General features: G+C 38.3%; 1 protein-coding gene across 1 annotated transcript in view; it reads right to left on the bottom strand.

Moving 5' to 3' along the window:
- Window positions 1-19036, bottom strand: part of STAT4 (signal transducer and activator of transcription 4) — a 123669-nt gene extending 104633 nt beyond the window's left edge. Inside the window, exons 1-4 of the mRNA XM_010379764.2 lie at window positions 18802-19036; window positions 18421-18488; window positions 15576-15704; window positions 14131-14275 (exon numbers count right to left, since the gene is read on the bottom strand). Coding sequence (XP_010378066.1) covers window positions 14131-14275; window positions 15576-15703 — 273 coding nt within the window. The 5' untranslated portion in view covers window position 15704; window positions 18421-18488; window positions 18802-19036. The remainder of the gene's footprint in view (window positions 1-14130; window positions 14276-15575; window positions 15705-18420; window positions 18489-18801) is intronic.
- Window positions 19037-19372: the final 336 nt, after the last annotated feature.

Here is a 19372-nt window from a genome sequence, read left to right as displayed (position 1 = left end):
CCTCCCTTTATGAAGATGATATTCTAATGGCAAGAAAAAGGCAAATAAATAGAGAGGAGGTCAAAGGTTTATAAAAGCTGTGGAGGAAAACAATGTAAGGTAAGAGACATGGAGAGTTCCTGGTGTGTGTGTGAGTGGGTCCTGGTGTGTGTGTGAGTGGGTCCTGGTGTGTGTGTGAGTGGGTGGTGGCAGGGGGTGGGAGCAGCAGCAGCAATTCCACCTTCCATCTGCACATATACATGTATAAGGAGATGTCTGGAATGACATCTATCAAATATTAATATGTTTATTTCTAGGCCATAGATTTTTTATTTTTTCACACTTTCTTCTTTGCACTTTTTGTGTTGCTTTAATTTTTAAAAATTATGAATATGCACTATTTTTATTTTTCCTAACTCATTCTATCTGAGGGAGAAAGACAAAATGGAAGGTGAATAAGGAAAAGGGGTTTGCAACAGAAAATGCAATAATAATGATTCAGAACTCATGCTTCTAGATATTTATCCAAATGAGTTGAAAACTTACTCCTACACAAAATCCCTATGAATGCTAATAGCAGCTTTATTCATAATAGCCAAAAATGAATAAACAAACTGGGGTACATCTGTAGAAAAGAATATTATTCAGCAGCAAAAAGAAATGAGCTATCAAGCCATGCAAGACACAAAGGAACCTTAAAAACATTTTGTCAAGTGAAAGAAGCCAGTCTAAGAAGGCCACGGACTGTATGATTCCAACCGCATGACATTCTAGAAAAGGCAAAACTGTAAAGTGGGGATCACACAACCCAGTCCACCACCATTCACACCTGAGCAATCCTTCCAAAGTCTAAGGTTGGGCCCACCCAATCTGCTGCTACAACCACAGTTGGCACCCACCCACATGTGCTACCTATAGGCCTGGGGACTGGCCCTCCCAGCCCATCACAACTACTTCCAACATCAGCATGGACTGCTTGGGAGCAAAGGGTTGTCCCATCACTTCTACTGCCATTGCCCATGCCATACTCCCTGCCCAGGGGTCCAAGAACCCACATACCTGTCTGGCCTACTGTCGCTATATCCAGCACTCACGAAAGCCACCTAGAGGCTTAATAATTGGCCCATCTGGACTTGCTAACACTGATGCCAGCATACTCCACCCTGGGTCCCAAGGACAGACATGGTGAGCCCACTGTTGCCACCACTGGGGCCTAAATACTGGCCCATCTGGTGTCCCAGTGCCCAGAAAAACTTCAACACAGGCTCCACTAACAAATGCACCTTAAGCTATCAAGGAAATCATAGACACCACTGATGCTGTTTATAGCCAAAGAAATTACACAGAGACTACACTACAGCACACGCTCAGAATCAAAGCCAAAGTGTACTACCCAATCAAGAGCATAGAACAAAAAACAAGTCTCAAAAATTGTTCTAAAAATCAAAATTATATCAGATATCTTCTTGGACCACAATAGAATAAAATTAGAAATCAATAGCAAAAGGCACTTTGGAAACTGTACAAATACATGAAAATTAAACAACATGCTACTCCTGGATAATCACTGTATCAAGGAAGAAATTAAGGAGGAAATAAAAAAATTCCTTGAAACAAATGAAAATTTAAACATATCCAAATCTATGAAAAAGTAGTGCTAAAAGGGAGGTTTATAGAAATAAACACCTACATAAAAAGATAAAAAATTTCAAATAAACAATCTAATCATGTACCTCAAGTAACCAGAAAAGAAAGAACAAAACCCCAAATTAGTGGAAGGAAAGAATTAATAAAGATCAGAGCAGAAATAAATGAAATAGAGACTAAAAAAAGATACAAAGGATCAACAAAATGAAAAACTAGTTGTTTTGAAAAGATAAACAAAATCAATAAACCACTTGCTAGACTAACCATAAAAAAGAGAGATGACCCAAATAAATAAAATCACAAATGAAAAAGGAGACATTACAACTGATATCACAGAAATATAAAAGATCATCACAGACAATTATGAACAATATGCTAACGAGCTGGAAAACCTAGAGGAAATGGATAAAGTCCTGGACTCAGGCAACCTAGCAAGAGTGAATCAGGAAAAAAAACCAAAAAAATCTAAACAGACTAATAATGAGTAATGAGATTGAATTAGTAAGTCTCCTGACAAAGTCCAGGACTGGATGACTTTACTGTCGAATTCTTTTTTGTTGTTGTCATTGTTTTTGTTTGTTTGTTTGAGACGGAGTCTTACTCTGTAGCCCAGGCTGAAGTACAGTGGCGCGATCTCAGCTCACTGCAACCTCCGCCTCGCAGGCTCAAGTGACTCTCCTCCTCATGAATAGCTGGGACTACAGGTGATCACCACCATGCCCAGCTAATTTTGTGTGTGTGTGTGTGTGTATCTTCTTCTTCTTTTTTTTTTTTAACTTAAGTTCTAGGGTACATGTGCACAACGTGCAGGCTTGTTACATATGTATACATGTGCCATGTTGGTGTGCTGCACCCATTAACTCATCATTTACATTAGGTATATCTCCTACTGCTATCCCTCACCCTTCTCCCCACCCCACGACAGGCCCCATTGTGTGATGTTCCCCTTCCTGTTTCCAAGTGTTCTCATTGTTCAATTCCCACCTATAAGTGAGAACATGTAGTGTTTGGTTTTTTGTCCTTGTGATAGTTTGCTGAGAATGATGGTTTCCAGCTTCATCCATGTCCCTACAAAGGACATGAACTCACCCTCTTTTATGGCTGCGTAGTATTCCATGGTGTATATGTGCCACATTTTCTTAATCCAGTCTATAATTGATGGAAATTTGGGTTAGTGCCAAGTCTTTGTTATTGTGAATAGTGCCGCCATAAACATACGTGTGCATGTGACTTTATAGCAGCATGATTTATAATTCTTTGGGTATATACCTAGTAATGGGATGGCTCGGTCAAATGGTATTTCTGGTTCTAGATCCTTGAGGAATCGCCATACTGTCTTCCACAATGGTTGAACTAGTTTACAGTCCCACCAACAGTGTAAAAGTGTTCCTATTTCTCCACATCCTCAGGGTTTCATCATGTTGGCCAGACTGGTCTCAAACTCCTGACCTCAGGTGATCACCTGCCTCAGCCTCCCAAAGTGCTGGGATTACAGGCATGTGCCAACACACCTGGCTTTTACTGCCAAATTCTATCAAACTTTCATAGAAGAACTAACAACAATTCTCCTCAAATCATTCCAAAAAAATTGAAGAGGAAGAAATTCTCCCTAACTTGTTCTATGCCAGCACTACCCTGGTACCAAAACCAGACAAAGACACAACACAAAGAGACAACTACGGCCAATATCCCTGATGAACACCGATGCAAAATTTGTCAACAAAATACTAGCAAATCAAATCTGAGAGCATCTCAGAAAACAAACAAACAAACAACAACAACAAAAAAACAATGTGATCAAGTGGGATTTATACCAGGGATGCAAGGATGGTTCAACATATGCAAATCAGTAAACATGATCAATCACATCAGCAGAATGAAGAACAAAAATCATATGACCATCTCAATAGATACAGAAAAAACATTTGGTAAAATTCAATGTCTTTCATGACCAAAACTCTCAACAAACGAGGCATAGAAGGAACATACTTCAACATAAAAAGGCCATACATGACAAACCTACAGCTAAAATGATACTGAATAAGAAAAAGCTGAAAGTGTTTTCTCTGAGAGCTGGAACAAGACAAGGATGAACATTTTTCAACTACTTCTATTCAACATATTGCTGGAAGTCACAGCCAGAGCAGTTAAGCTAGAGAAGGACATAAAAGGCACCCAAACTGGAAAAGAGGATGTCAAATTGTCCTTCTTGGCCAGGAGTTGTGGCTTACACTTGTAATCCCAGAACCTTGGGAGGCCGAGGCAGGCAGATCATTTGAGGTCAGGAGTTCAAGACCAGCCTGGTCTACACAGTGAAATCCCATCTCTGCTAAAAATACAAAAGTTAGCTGGGTGTGGTGGCATGTGCCTGTAATCCCAGCTACTCAGGAGGCTGACACAGGAGAATTGCTTGACCCTGGGATGCGGAGGTTGCAGTGGGCCAAGATGAACTCAAGTCTGGGTGACAGAGCGACACTCTGCATCGAAAAAACAACAACAAAAAATTGTCCTTCTTTGCTGATGATATGATTTTATGCTAGAAAATCCTAAAGAGTCCACCAAAAATCTCCTAGGTCTGATAAATAGATTCAGTAAAGTTGCAGGATACAAAATTAACATACAAAAATCAGTAGCATTTCCATACAATGATAATGAATTAGCTGAGAAAGAAATCAAGACGACAATCTCATTTACAATACCTATAAAAAATAAAATACCTGGGAATAAATTTAACAAAGAAAGTGAAAGATCTCTACAAGGAAAACTACAAAACACTGATTAAAAAAATTGAAGAGGGCCAGGTGCGGTGGCTCACGTCTATAATCCAACCTGGCCAACATGGTGAAACCCCATCTCTAGTAAAAATACAAACATTAACCAGGCAAGGTGGTGTGTGCCTGTAGTCCCAGCTACTCTTCTTGGGAGGCTGAGGCAGGAGAAATGCTTGAACCCAGGAGGTAGAGGTTGCAGTGAGCTGAGATTGTGCCAAGGCACTCCAGCCTGGGCAACAAACAAGACTCCATCTCAAAAAAAAGAAAAAAAAAAAAATGAAGAGGACACAAACAAATGGAAAGATATCTCTATGCTCATGGACTGGAAGAATTAATATCATTAAAATGACTATACTGCCCAAAGCAATCTACAGAGTCAAAGCAATCCCTATTAAATATCAATGCTGTTTTTCACAGAAATAGAAAAAGCAAAATAGAAATAGGAAAAACAAAATAGAAAAATAGAAAAAAAATTTTTATGGTACCAAAAAGAGCCTGAAGAGCCAAAGCAATCTGAGCAAAAAGAATAAAGCTGGAGGCAACACACTACCTGACTTCAAAGTACATTACAAGACTATAGTAACCAAAACAGCATGTTACTGGTATAAAAAGACACATAGACCAATGGAACAGAATAGAGAACCCAGAAATAAATCCACATATTTACAGCCAACTAATTTTTGACAAAGGTGCCAGGAACCTACACTGGGGCAAAAACATCCTCTTCAATAAATAGTGGTGGGAAAACTGGATATCCATATGCCAAAGAATGGAACTGAACCCTATCTCTCACCATGTATAAAAATCAACTCAAGATGGATTAAAGATTTAAACGTAAGACTTAAAATTATAAACTGCTACAAGAAAACATAAGGAAAATGCTTCAGGACATTGGTCTAGGCAAAGACCTTATGACCTCAAATGCACAGAAAACAAAAACAAAAATAGATAAATAGAACTACATTAAACTAAAAAGCTTCTGCACAGCAAAGGAAACAATCAGCAGAGTGAAAAGACAATCTGTTAAATGGGAGAAAATATTTGCGAACTACTCATCTGACAAAAGGGTAATATCCAGAATATAAAAGGAACTCAATTCAATAGTTAAAAAAAAAAATCCCATTAAAAATTGGGCAAAAATATGAATAGACATTACTGAAAAGAAGCTAAATCCAGACCCAGCATAACAAAAGAAATAACAAAGATCAGAGAAATAAATAAAATTGAAACAAAAAAATACAAAAGATAAATGAAACAAAAAGCATATTATTTGAAAAGATAAAATTGATAGACCATTAGTGAGATTAACCAAAAAGAGAAGAGAGAAGATCCAAATAAGAAGATCGCATTTCTCAACGGGAAATGAAACTACGGCCAATACAGCAGAAATACAAAAGATTAGCTAAGGCTACTATGAACACTTTTATGTGCACAAACTGGGAAATCTAGAAGAGATAGATAAATTTCTGGAAATATAAAACCCTCCTAAATTAAATCAGGAAGAAACAGAAACCCTGAACAGACCAATAGCAAGCAGCAAGATTGAATCAGTTGTCTAAAAAAATTGCCAACAAAAAAGTCCACGACCAGATGGATTCATAGCTGAATTCTATCAGACATTCAAAAAAGAATTGGTACCAATCCCACCGAAACTATTGCAAAAGATAGTGAAAGACGGAATCCTCTCTTAATCATTCTATGAAGCCAGTATCACCCTAATACCAAAACCAGGAAAGGGTATAACAAGAAAACTACCGGACCAATAGCTCTGATGAACATAGATGCAAAAATCCTCAAAAAAATGCTTTCTAACCAAATCCAACAGCATATCAAAAGATAATACATCATGATCAAATGGGTTTTATATTAGGAATACAGGGATAGTTTAACATACACAAAGTCAATAAATATGATACATGACATAAACAGAATTAGAAACAAAACCATATGATCATCTCAATAGGTGCAGAAAAAGCCTTTGATAAAATCCAGCATCCCTTTATGATAAAAAACCCTCAACAAAATAGGCATAAAACGAACTTAAAGTAATAAAAGTCATATATGACAAACCTACAGCCAACATTATACTGAATGGGGAAGAGTTGAACGCATTCCCCCCAAGAACTGGAACAAGGCAAGAGTGCCCATTTTCCCCACTTCTAATCAACATAGTACTGGAAGTTCTGGCCAGAGGAATCAAACAAGAGAAAGAAATACAAGGCATCCAAATTGGAAAAGAGGAAGTCAGATTGTCACTGTTTGCTGATGATATAATCGTATACCTAGAAAACCCTAAAGACTCATCCAGAAAGCTCTTAAATCTGATAAAGGAATTGAGTAAACTCTCAGGATACAAAATCAATGTATGCAAATCAGTAGCTCTGATATACACCAATAACCACCAAGCTGAGAATCAAATCACTAACTCAATCCCTTTTACAATAGCTGCGAAAAAAAAAAAAAGAAAGGAAAGAAGGAAGGAAGGAAGGAACAAAGGAAGGAAGGAAGGAAGAGAGAGAAAGAGAGAGAAAGAAAGAGAGAAAGAAAGAAAGAAAGAGAAAGAAAGAAAGAAATGCTTAATGCTTGGGAATATACCTAACCAAGGAGGTGAAAGATCTCTACAAAGAAAAATACAAAATACTGCTGAAAGCAAGCATATATAACATAAACAAATGGAAACACAATTCATGCTCATGAATGGGAAGAATCAATATTGTGAAAATGACCACATTGCCCAAAGCAATCTACAGAGTCAATGCAATTTCCATCAAAATACCATCATCATTCTTCATAGATTTAGAAAAAACAATCCAAAATTCATATGAAATTAAGAAACAACCTGCATAGCCAAAGCAATACTAAGCAAAAAGAACAAATCTGGAGGCATCATATTACCCAACTTCAAATTATATTAGACAGCTATATTTACCAAAACAGCATGGTACTGGTATAAAAATAGGCACGTAGACAAATGGAACAGAATAGAGAACCCAGAAACAAAGGCAAATATTTACAGCCAACTGATCTTTGACAAAGCATGGAAAAATATAAATCAGGGAAAAGACACCCTCTTTAATAAATGGGCTGGGAAAACTGGCAAGCCACATGTAGAAGAATGAAACTGATTCCTCAGCCTATACAAAAATCAACTCAACATGGATCAAAGACTTAAATGTAAGACCTGAAGCCATAAAAATTCTAGAAGATAACATTGGAAAAAGCTTCTAGACATTGGCTTAGGCAAAGAATTCATGGCTAAGACCCCAAAAGCAAATGCAACATAAACAAAGATAAATAGATGGGACCTAATTAAACCAAAAAGTTTCTGCACAGCAAAAGAAATAATCAGCCAAGTAAACAGACAACCCATAGAGTGGGAGAAAATATTTGCAAACTATGTATCTGACAAAGGACTCATATCCATAATCTACAAGGAACTCAAATCAGCCAGGAAACAACAACAACAACAAATAATCCCATCAAAAAGCAGGCAAAGGACTTGGATACACAATTCTCAAAAGAAGATATACAAACAGTCAACAACAGCATGGATGTAGTGAAAAGGGGACACTGTTAGACTGCTGATGGGAATGTAAACTAGTACCACCACTATGGAAAACAGTATGGAGATTCCTCAAAGAAAAGAAGAACTACCATTTAATCCAGCAGTCCCACTACTGGGTATCTACCCAAAGGAAAAGAAATCATTATATAAAAAATACACATGCACAACTATGTTTATAGCAGTACAATTCGCAATTGCAGAGGTAAGGAACCAACCTAAGTGACCATCAACCAATGAGTAAATAAAGAAAATGTGGTATATATATATACACCATGGAATACTACTCAGCCGTAAAAAGGAATGAAATAATGTCTTTTGCAGCAACCTGGATAAAACTGGAGGGCATTATTCTAAGTGGAGTAACTCATAAATGGAAAAATAAGTATCATATGTTCTCACAAGTGGGAGCTAAGCTATGAGGATGCAAAGGCATAAAAATGATGTAATTGACCTTGGGGACTTGTGGGGGAAGGTTGGGAGGGGAGTGAGGGATAAAAGACTACATATCGAGTACGGTGTACACTACTCGGGTGACAGGTGCACTAAAATTTCAGAAATCACTTCTAAAGAACTTATCCATGTAACCAAAAACCACTTGTACCCCAAAAACTATTGAAATAAAAAGAATTAAAAAATTTAAAAGACATACAAATAGTCAACAGATATAAGAAAAAATGCTCAACATCAAATTGAAACCACAATATGATATCATCTTACCCCCATTAAAATGGTTATTTTATACATATATGATATATATACACATTGCTATGTATATATTTTGTATATATGTATATATGACATTGCTATGAATATATTTTTTTGAGACAGAGTCTTGCTGTGTTGTCCAGGCTGGAGTGCAATGGCACTATCTCGGCTCACTGCAGCCTCCATCTCCCGGGTTCAAGTGATTCTCCTGCCTCAGCCTCCTGAGTAGCTGGGATTACAGGCATGCATCATCACATCTGGCTAATTTTTGTTGTTGTTGTTGTTGTTGTTTTGAGACGGAGTCTCGCTCTGTCGCCCAGGCTGGAGTGTGCAGTGGCCGGATCTCAGCTCACTGCAAGCTCCGCCTCCCGGGTTTACGCCATTCTCCCGCCTCAGCCTCCCGAGTAGCTGGGACTACAGGCGCCCGCCACCTCGCCCAGCTATTTTTTTGTATTTTTTAGTAGAGACGGGGTTTCACCATATTAGCCAGGATGGTCTCGATCTCCTGACCTCGTGATCCGCCCGTCTTGGCCTCCCAAAGTGCTGGGATTACAGGCTTGAGCCACCGCGCCCGGCCAATTTTTGTATTTTTAGTAAAGACAGGGTTTCGCCATGTTGGCCAAGCTGGCTCAAACTCCTGACCTCAGGTGATCCACCCAAAGTACTGGGATTACAGGCGTGAGCTACCACGCCCAGTCTAGAATGGCTATTTTTAAAAAGACAAAAAATAACATGCTGGTGACAAAGCAGAGAAAAAGGAAGTCTGTACACTGTTGGTAGGAGTGTGAATTAATACAACCAGTATGGAAATGTCTCAAAAAACTAAAAATAGAACTACCGTGGGCTCTAGCAATTCCACTACTAGTTATTTATCCAAAGGAAAAAAATTAGAATATAAAAGAGATGCCTGCACTTGCATGTTTATTGCAGCACTATTCACAATAACAAAGATTTGGAATCAACCTAAGTGTCCATTGATGGAAGAATGGATAAAGAAAATATTATATATACACATACAGACATATTATATATGTATATACATATATATGTATATATGTATTATATATTATATATAATATACATACATACACACATATAATATAATACTATTTGGCCAAAAAAAGAATAAAATCATGTCATTTGCAGCAACACGGATCATCCCAGATGTCATTATGTTAAATAAAATAAGCCAGGCACAGAAAGACAAATATTGCACGTTCTCACTCATATGTGGGAGCTAAAGAAGTGGATCTCATAGAAGTAAAGAGTAGAATATAAATACCAGAGGCTGGGAAGGGTAGGTGGATGGAGGGAAATGAAAAAAGCCTGGTTAATGGGTACAAACATACAGTTAAATAGAAGGATTAAGTTCTAACATTCTATAGCAGGGTTAATATGGTTAACAACAATGTAATGTATATTTCAGAGTAGCTAGAAGAATGGACTTGAAATGTTTCCAACATAGAAATGATAAATTCTAAAGATGATGGATACTCCAAATACCCTGACTTAATCATTACACATTCTATGCATGGAATAAAATATTTCATGTACCCCATAAATATGTATATCAGTAAAAAAAGAATTATCACATGGGAGAAAAATCTAGAGAGTAAAAAGATCAGTAGTGTTCGGGGGTTCCATGGGAAGGGAGGGAATAATGAATATTGTGGAGGACAGGAGATTTTCAGGGGCCATGAAATTCTCTAGCATGATATTGTCATGGTAGATACATGACATTATGCATTGTCAAAACCCACAAAATTATACAACACAAGGAGTGAATCCTAATGTAGTCTTGAAAAGTAAGTTAATAATAATGTATCAATATTAGTTCTTCAACTGTCACAAATGTGTATTACCAATGCAAGACATGGATACTAGGGGAAACTGGGGTGTGGAGCTTGGAAGGAAGTATATGAGAACTTCACTTTCTGCTCAATTTTTCTGTAAACCTAAAACTACTCTTAAAAATAAACTGCATTAATTTGTTTAAGGTCCGTTAATTTTTTTAAAGCAAAACATTCTTGAATTATCTGGGGCGTATTTATTTTTAGCAAACTTTTAGCAAAAGACTATGGTCCTTGCTGTATGTTTTAGAATCAATTCTCTCCATACGCCTATCATTTCTGTGAGGAAAGTACCAGTGTAATTGCCCCTTACACTGCTGAGGAAATTGATGCCAGAGTGTGTGAATATCTTACTCAGGGCCACACTGCAAGTGGCAGGACCAGGATTCAAGTAACCCTTGCTCCTGGGTGTGAGTCTGCCTCCCCTTGAATAGGCCAAGGCCAGTTGAGTGATGGTGTTTATTACTTCCACCTTGGAGCTTCCTGAATTTACCCTCGGGAAAGTGGTTTTGTTTCGTCCTTTATAACAAGCCATTCCAAATTGTTATTGGAAGGAGGTGTAATATAAATAATAAAATACTGAAACTAGAGATCTCAGCTGTTCCACAAAGAACCAAAATTAATCTACCTTATACATCCCTTAGTTCCCCAGGTATCATACTATTCACTCCTTTTTGCTGTAGTTGTCAAGATAGTTTGTATTTAAACTTCCAGAGGATGAAAAGATTTAAACCAGATAAGCATAGTGTCAACAGTCATTTGATGGGGATTTTTTTTTCTTTTTTGTAGGGAAGAGAGGATCTTATTTTTAAAAAAAGACTCATCATAACACCCCTCCCCCCCAAAAACACACACAACTTAATAGGAGTATAGTAGGTTAAAAAGAAGCACAAAATGCAAGTTTGTTTAGGTGTAAAACCATAGCTAACAATGATTTTTACTACTAGTTTCTACTGTGTTGTTAATACAAATACGCAATAAGCAGAATTTTAAAATTGATATATATGGAAGCACAAGAAAGGGCAAGCATTTTTTTCAACTCAAATATCTTAATTCACCAAACTGTGTTTTGAATTCCTAGTGTGCACTAGAACCATATTGAGTACTGAGGGTGAGGGAGGGGGTTCACAAAAGGAGATCAGGCTTTTACCCTTAAGGACCCTGTGACCCCGTTAGACACATGTGCAACACAGATGAAAGGGACACAAGGAGATGATGCTTACCTTGTAGTTGTCGCTGGAGGGTTGGAGGATGAGAACACAGACTAAAGCATGTGGTGAAGGTTTTCTTGTTGCACTGGGACCTACGTAGATTCTTTAGGGATGGATGGTAACTAGACTGGTGGAAGAGGGATGGAAGAGCATTCCTGGCCATGGGGCCATCATGGACAAGGCTGAGTCATTCAAGAGTGTGTGGGGTGTGTTCAGGAACAAGTAGTAGATCTATTTTTCTGAGGTAGGGATGTGGAGGAGCTCAAGGAAGATTGCTGGGAAAGGTCTAAAGAGGAAAGATGCTAGAGGGCCAATGACACACGCAGATGAGTTTGTGCTTGAGCTGAAGAGTGACTGGGGGTAACTGCAGGTATTTGAGCAGCGGCGTAATGAGATAGAAGTGATGGTTTAACAAGGTTCGTCTGATATAACCGGCCAGAAGTGAAGCTTCCCTCACAATCTTATCCTCCCACCCTGCACAAAAGATGGGCTGTTTACTTACCCCTGATTTACATTAAGGAAATCCTGCTATATTCCCTACCAACAACAACAAGAATCATTTATTCAATGCCTACTTCTTGCCAGAAGAAAAACACCAGCCTTCCTCACAATTCCAAAAGCTAAATAATCATCTTTATTTATATTAAAAGATACAGGGCAGAAGATTAAAGTGATTTGCTTAAAGCCACACTTGAGGGTCAGATTTTTAACCCAGAGCTTCTTGGTTCCAAGGACCATATATCATCTATTAATATTTTCCCCATCTGTGCTTATCTAGCAAAGTGACCTAAAGACGCTTTACTAATAGGCTAAGAGTTAGCAAACTTCCCTATAAATGGTCATATAAATATGATATACATATATATCACACGTGAATATGAGGCATATATATATACACACTTAGACATGTATAATACGCACACATATTTTTATTTTAGGCTGTGTAGGTCATGCTGTCTCTATCACAACTTCTGCCATTGTAGTGTAAGAGCAGCCAATAGCATATTGCTGACAAAACAGGATTTTTGGTAGCAAACAGAAATCTGTCTTTCATGGAGACAAGTCATTTAACAGTGGCCTCATTAGCTTAGTGCTTTAATCTGTAAACCTAAAATGGGGATTGGCATGCCATGGCCCACAAGTCAAAAGGCCACTGCCCATTTTCATATGGCCCATGACTAAGGATGGTTTTTATAATTTTGAGTGATTGGAAAAGAATAAAAATAAAATAGATCATACAATTTAAAATAATATTTCTGACACATGAAAATTGTATGAAATTCAAATTCCTGGTTTTTATTGAAACACAGCCACACTCATTGGTTGACATATTGTTATATGGCTATTGTCCTGTTTCTTGTCAAGAGTCTTGCAGATTTGTAGGGGATTACAAGGGCAAAGATAGCTCAGTGCAATCCAGACAACAATAGGAAAAACAATAGATTTGTCCCTCTCACAAATGTTATGCCAAGAACATTTCTGTTACAGTCTAGCTAAAATGTTCTAAAAATGTGTTAATTGTAGGTTTTGGATTCTAAAAATATCTCCATGAAAAATGGCACAAAGCACTTTTTCTGTTATCTAATATGTTGTATACGTACTCAGTAAGTATTATAGCAGTCCATGGTCAGGGTTTATTACATTAGCACTCCTGGGTGTAGCTCCATATTAGCCTGCTTTTAATTCTTTAGATCCCTGATTCACTTACTTCATTTACTCACCCCTTAATCAGTAAACATTGCTTATCTACCACAAGTCCAGACTTATGTTGGGTGCTAGAAATTCAAAGTTAAACACTAAAGTCCTTGCCTCAAGGAACTCATGATACGGGGAGACATTGAACACATAGAAATAGCAATAATATCTAATATTAATATCGAATATAAATGCCACAGTACTGATGTGTTCTGGTGCTGAGGAAACACACACAGATGGGCTCTGCCTGGGTGAACCAGAGAGTACCAAAGAACACTTTTAAAGGAGAGTGAGATCTGAACCAAATCTGGAAGGATACATTCACTCATGATGCTCCCATTTAGGAATGAGAACAATACTAACTCTAACTTGTTACATAGGAGACAAAGGCAAGGGAGGGCTGCTGGAGAGCCATGAAACTGTACTGTTGAACTGGATCATAGCTAGTAAACAAGACACATGCAAGTTCCACTGCAACATACTTGTAATGTATTTTATACACTACATTTTTAGTGTATTTTACTTTCAACATTTCATGAAAAAATATTGGGTAATAAAATTGAGCAAAAAATTTGTAAGTGGTAAGATAACTCAATTTTTTCCCCTGAATTTCATTTGAAAATAATATAAGGGTACATATTTAATTTTTTAACTGAATTTAAGACTCATATATCCAAATATTTTCGAAAAGTAGAATGCATTCTCACCTGAAGGACTTTCCGAATTCTTTTTAAATTGTGTATCAAGAGTAGGTTTTTCTCTTTGGAAACACGACCTAACTGTTCATCTAGTTGTATTAACAAGTTTTGAAGAAGGATCGTTGCCATGGTTTCATTGTTAGAAGCCGCCTCCCTAAAAAAAAAAAGGATTATTACACAACAGAAAACAACTTGGTAAAATGTCTACTTTTTTACCATACTAATTTTAAAGCAATAAACCTATTACATGGTGATAAGCATTTAGAAGTTTTTAAACATTAAATTGTAAACATGAAGAGATGCTCAACATCACTAATCATTAGGGAATTTCAAGTCAAAATCAGAGTAAGATACCTCTTCATACCCATTAGGGGGGCTATTACAAAAAGGAAAAAAAAAAACAAACAGAAAATAAGTGTTGGTGAGGATACAGAGAAATTGTGCAATGCTGGTGGGAAGGTAGAATGGTCAATCACTGTGGAAAACTGTATGGCAGTTACCCAAAACATTAAACATAAAATTGCCATATGATCCAGTAATTCCACATCTGGGTATACACCCAAAAGAATTAAAAGCAGGGACTCAAACAGATATTTGCATACCAATATTCCTAGCAGAGTTATTAGCAATAGCCAAAAGGTTTAAACAACCCAAATTTCCATTGACAGATAAATTTATAAAACACAATGTGATACATACAAACAATGGAATATTATTGAACTTCAAAAAGGAAGAAAATTCTGATATGATGCCTGTTAAACATGAATGAATTTTGAAAACATTACACTAAGCAAAATAATTCAGTTACAAAAGGACAAATATTGTGTGATTCCAATTATATAAAGTACCTAGAGTAGTCAAATTCACAGAGACATAAAATAGAATGGTGATTGTCAGGGGTTGGGGGTGGAGGACTAGGGAGTTACTGTTTAAAGATTACAGAGTTTCAGTTTGGAAAGATGAAAAAGTTCTGCAGATGGATGGTGGTGATGGTTGCATAATAACGTACACCAAGAAAAATGGTAAATTTTATGTCATGTGTATTTTACCACAATAAAAAAGACGGCCGAATGAAAAAAAAAAATTAAATGGTATAAGGTGAATAGAGCTTTGAAGAATATTAATCTTACTGAGAAAAAATACTGACTTACATTCAGTCTGTGATACAGAACAATCAATTGATTTGCTTCTCTTTTTAATACATGAAAAATTATTTGAGCTTTTGTTTACAGAGAAACAAAGCACTAGAACCATTAATTTTTCATTTACAATGAATGGAACCAGAAAGGACAATGATTCCCTTTCTTTGGGAAGGCTTTTCAAATTCTTGAGAAAGTTCTCTATCTGAAAAGAATGCATCTACTGAGTCAAAAGTGGACCATAAAATAAATTCACAGGGATAGAGCATCAAGCATTTGTGCATCAACTTCTAGGGAAAATATGTTTGATCCTACCAGTCTTGATTTTCAATCCACTGGGCCAACAGATGCCGAATTTCCATGGGAAAGTTGTCATCATAGAATTGATCCACCTGCTCCAAAAACTTGATTTCTAACTGTTGGACTTGATTCCACTGAGACATGCTATAAAAGAAGGGGTAGAATTAGAGTTTTAAAATATTGTTCATAGCCCTATAGTACATATTTTCTTTTTTCCTTAGAATTAGTCAATGTTATGACTGAATTCCAATATATCCAAGGATACAAAAATTTCACTTTTTTTTTTCATAATTCAACCCTAATGAAGGGAGAAGCCTTCTTTCTGTGCCCCTAAAGTACAGCCTTCCTTGCTCTAAAATGAACTCCTGTTCCACCTGCTCCAGGAAGCTTTCACTCCCGCTCCCGCTCCCCCAAACAGCCCACATCCTGCCCACAGCTATCTACGTGAATTTCTATTACCAACAAGCTCTTTCCCTATCTCTTGTCCCCTCTACACTTAGACTTGGAGCAACTTGAAGGGAAATGTATTTGACATTTACTATACCTCCTAAAACCCTCTAAGACTTTATATGCGAGGACCAATCCCCCAAAAGGCTTCTTTTATATGAAATTGCCAAATTTCTGTTTTCTTTATTTCAGATTTGTCTGGCTTCTAGAGTCAGCTTTATGTTCCTGACTTCTAGTCCAATTATGTCTTAGCTTCATGAAGAATTTTATGTACGCATTTTCGTGGGCTCCAGTTTTTTTTAATTAAAAATATTTCTGAACCAGTGAATGTGTTTTATTTCTCTCTGTGAGGATCCACTATGGGTGGGCAGAGCTCTTAAAGGATGTAGTCTTTTTGTCTCTGAGAAACATCTGATAGTGGTTAAACCCTCAAATTACTTAAGGAGTAAGAAACCACACTTGATACCTATTTGGCAGCCATCATAAAACAAAAGTACGCATTTCCCCCTTGTAACTCCACTCTGGCCAATTTAGAAGCTGTAGAAGTATTTCCTAACTTAGGAAAATTAGTATGGCACTGCCTGCTTGAAATTACAGCATTTCATGTTTTCCAAAGTCAAAATTTTGATTATTTTGTCAGCAATTCTAAGTCAAATAAAAACACCAAACCCCCTTTTACGTGATTAATCGCCATAACATTTCAACACATTTCATAGATAGGCTAGGGTTTCCTTTTGCCTGTAGAACACCAGGGTAACTTCATATATTTCATATACATATTCTTCAGATTTCAAATGGAATCATTTTGAGCACCTTTTCCCTGAGCTCCTGGTAAATGACTTAAAATTTATAGAAAAACATGTTGCCAATGTTTTGCTAAAGAGAAAGCAAGTGGGAAAAGAGGTAATGTTTTATTTGCATATCACTTTATGTTTATGAAAACCTTTACACTTTACAATTCTAGCATATTGTAAATGCTCAATCAATGCTTGTTAAATGAAGGATGAGTGGCACTCCTGACATTGCTATGAATAGAGTAGGTGGATATAAGTAGTATGTCAACTTTAAAAAGGAAAAACTTGAAGATAAAATAGGCGAAATGACGCCTGCCTAATGTGTGGGGCTTCTAAGGGGCAATCTGAGGTTTCCTGAGCCTGAACTATTCGTCTTTCCAGATGTTGGAGAGACATCTGGAAAGCACAAAATTGGAACATTTGTTCCCATGCTACTATCAACATTGTCCTAGCTATCAATTTATTTTAATGACAACAGAGAACAGGAGTTGAAAATAGCATTACAATTTTTGATCATACTGTTGTTAAACCCCTGCTATGATCTGGATGAAAATGTATTTTCTAACTAAAACTTACACGTAGATGAGAGGAATAAGTTCTAGTGCTGTAACACTAGGATGAATATGGTTAACAGTAACAGTGTATATTTTCAAAAAGCTAAGAGGACTTTGAATGTCCACAACACAAAGTAATGATAAATGTTTGAGGTGATGGATATGCTGATTATCCTTTGATCATAACACATTGTTTATATTTATTGAAATATCACTCTATATTCCATAAATATTTACAATTGTGTGTCAAATAAAAATAAAAGGAAAATTTTTAAAAATAAAAATAAACACCGAAAAAAAATCACTACTAAGATCTGAGTCTTTCGGAGAGCTGAATTCAAAGCTGAAAAAAGGAAGAAGGAGGAATACATAGTCCTAGGACATTTTCTACTGCAGCCTCTGGGAACGCCTTTAGACATCCTTCAGCAGGTTTGTTTGCTTTCACTGTCTAGGGACTACTTTCTCGTGAAAACTGTGTATGTTGCTTCTGAAAACTGAGTGCCTGTCTGTTCTTTTTGCATGCGGTTCCTAGAAGAACCCACTAAAGGGGCATTTTGTCCCACTGTCTGTGAGCTGGTGGTGCCGCTTTGGCTCTGTGGCCTGTAGCTTGCAAAAGGAGATGACCTGCCCTAAAATGTCACTCGCGCCCATCAAAGCCACAGTCACCGGCTGCCGTAGCTGCGAGCTTTTTTCTGAAACCCAGGTAGCTAATCTAAAGTCAGACATCACAGCTCTAGAGAAGCTGGCTAAGAAAGTGAAGAGGGGCTCACTTTCAGCCTCCACGAGGACACACCTCCGCAGCCGCCGCAGCTCCCCGGCCCCGGCTGGCAGATTCGCCCGGGCACAGTGGTGCGGGCCTGCGGGGCGGTTTCCGCGGAGAGCCCGTACCAGGGCGCATCTGTGGGTCGTGGAGTCGGGCGCTTCCTTCTATAATAACCCTCCTCAGGCAGGTTAAAATGAAGCAACAGTTAAAACGCCAAGGGAAAGCAAAGCTTCAGAGCACCCTGCATAATAAGCGTGTCCTCCTCGCGAGAGGGAGCGAGAAGGTGTGGTCTGGCCACTTACCTAGCGCTCTCTCAGCACAGGTCCCAGGCGGTGCTCAAGTCCCAAGTCAGAAGCGCCCCTCACAGTCCCTAGGAGAAGGCCGCTGACGCCATCGTCAGTAGGGGATTTGCATTTCTCCTCCCACTTGAGGCTTTCCTGTGCGTCAGTGTTCGAGTCTCTGGGACTTTACTTGGGTCGGTTCCCACCCACTCTTTATTCTAGAAATGCTAACACGCTGAAACTGGAGCCCCTTCATCGGGCGTCCTCGTCCCTCTTATCCTTACCAGCCGCTCCCGCAACTGCAGGTGGCTCAGGAGTGCCAGGAGAAAGGGGAGGGGCGGGGTGCACATTTTCTTCAGTGGTTTCCTTAGACAATCGGAGATCCGCTGCAAAGTTACTTACCTGGAACTCAGTTCTTCAGCTTCCTCTCTCCCTTATATAAGACTCCACTCAGCCTGGTGAGCCACCCCTGAGCTGGAAGGGGTGGGTAGCCAGGATTAAAACACCAAACTCGTAGACCTCACTGGGTTCCAATTCCAGCGGGGCCCGCCCACTCTGAGAAGAGTGACCTGACCCAGAGGTTTGGGCCAACTCCTGGGTAGGCCACCAGTGCCTGCCCTTCCTGGCCCAGCCTCCTCCTACTCTCCCTGAGTGGCCTTGCCCCTGGTTGTTAGGGTGCGTTCTTCTCCCTTTGTGACATCAGCCTGTTCTAGAATCACAGAGTTGGAGGAAGTCTTCGTCCCATCTAATGCTAAATCCTCTTTCATATCTAAAGAGACCCAGTGAGATGACCAGGATGACTCAATAAGTTAGCCATGGAGACCGATAAGAGCCCAGGTGTTTCCCTTCCCACCTCAGTGGTCTTTTAATTTCATCTCCTTGGAGTTAGTTCTTAACTCCTTGATTCACAGTAGGGGCCCTATAAACGTTCAATAAAATAAAGACAAGTGCAGGCGTGGTGGCTCACACCTGT

This window comes from Rhinopithecus roxellana, chromosome 14 (genome assembly GCF_007565055.1).
Source record: "Rhinopithecus roxellana isolate Shanxi Qingling chromosome 14, ASM756505v1, whole genome shotgun sequence".
Lineage (NCBI taxonomy): Eukaryota > Metazoa > Chordata > Mammalia > Primates > Cercopithecidae > Rhinopithecus > Rhinopithecus roxellana.
The sequence above is the reverse complement of the archived record's forward strand: the minus strand, read 5'-3'. Positions and strand labels throughout refer to the sequence as shown.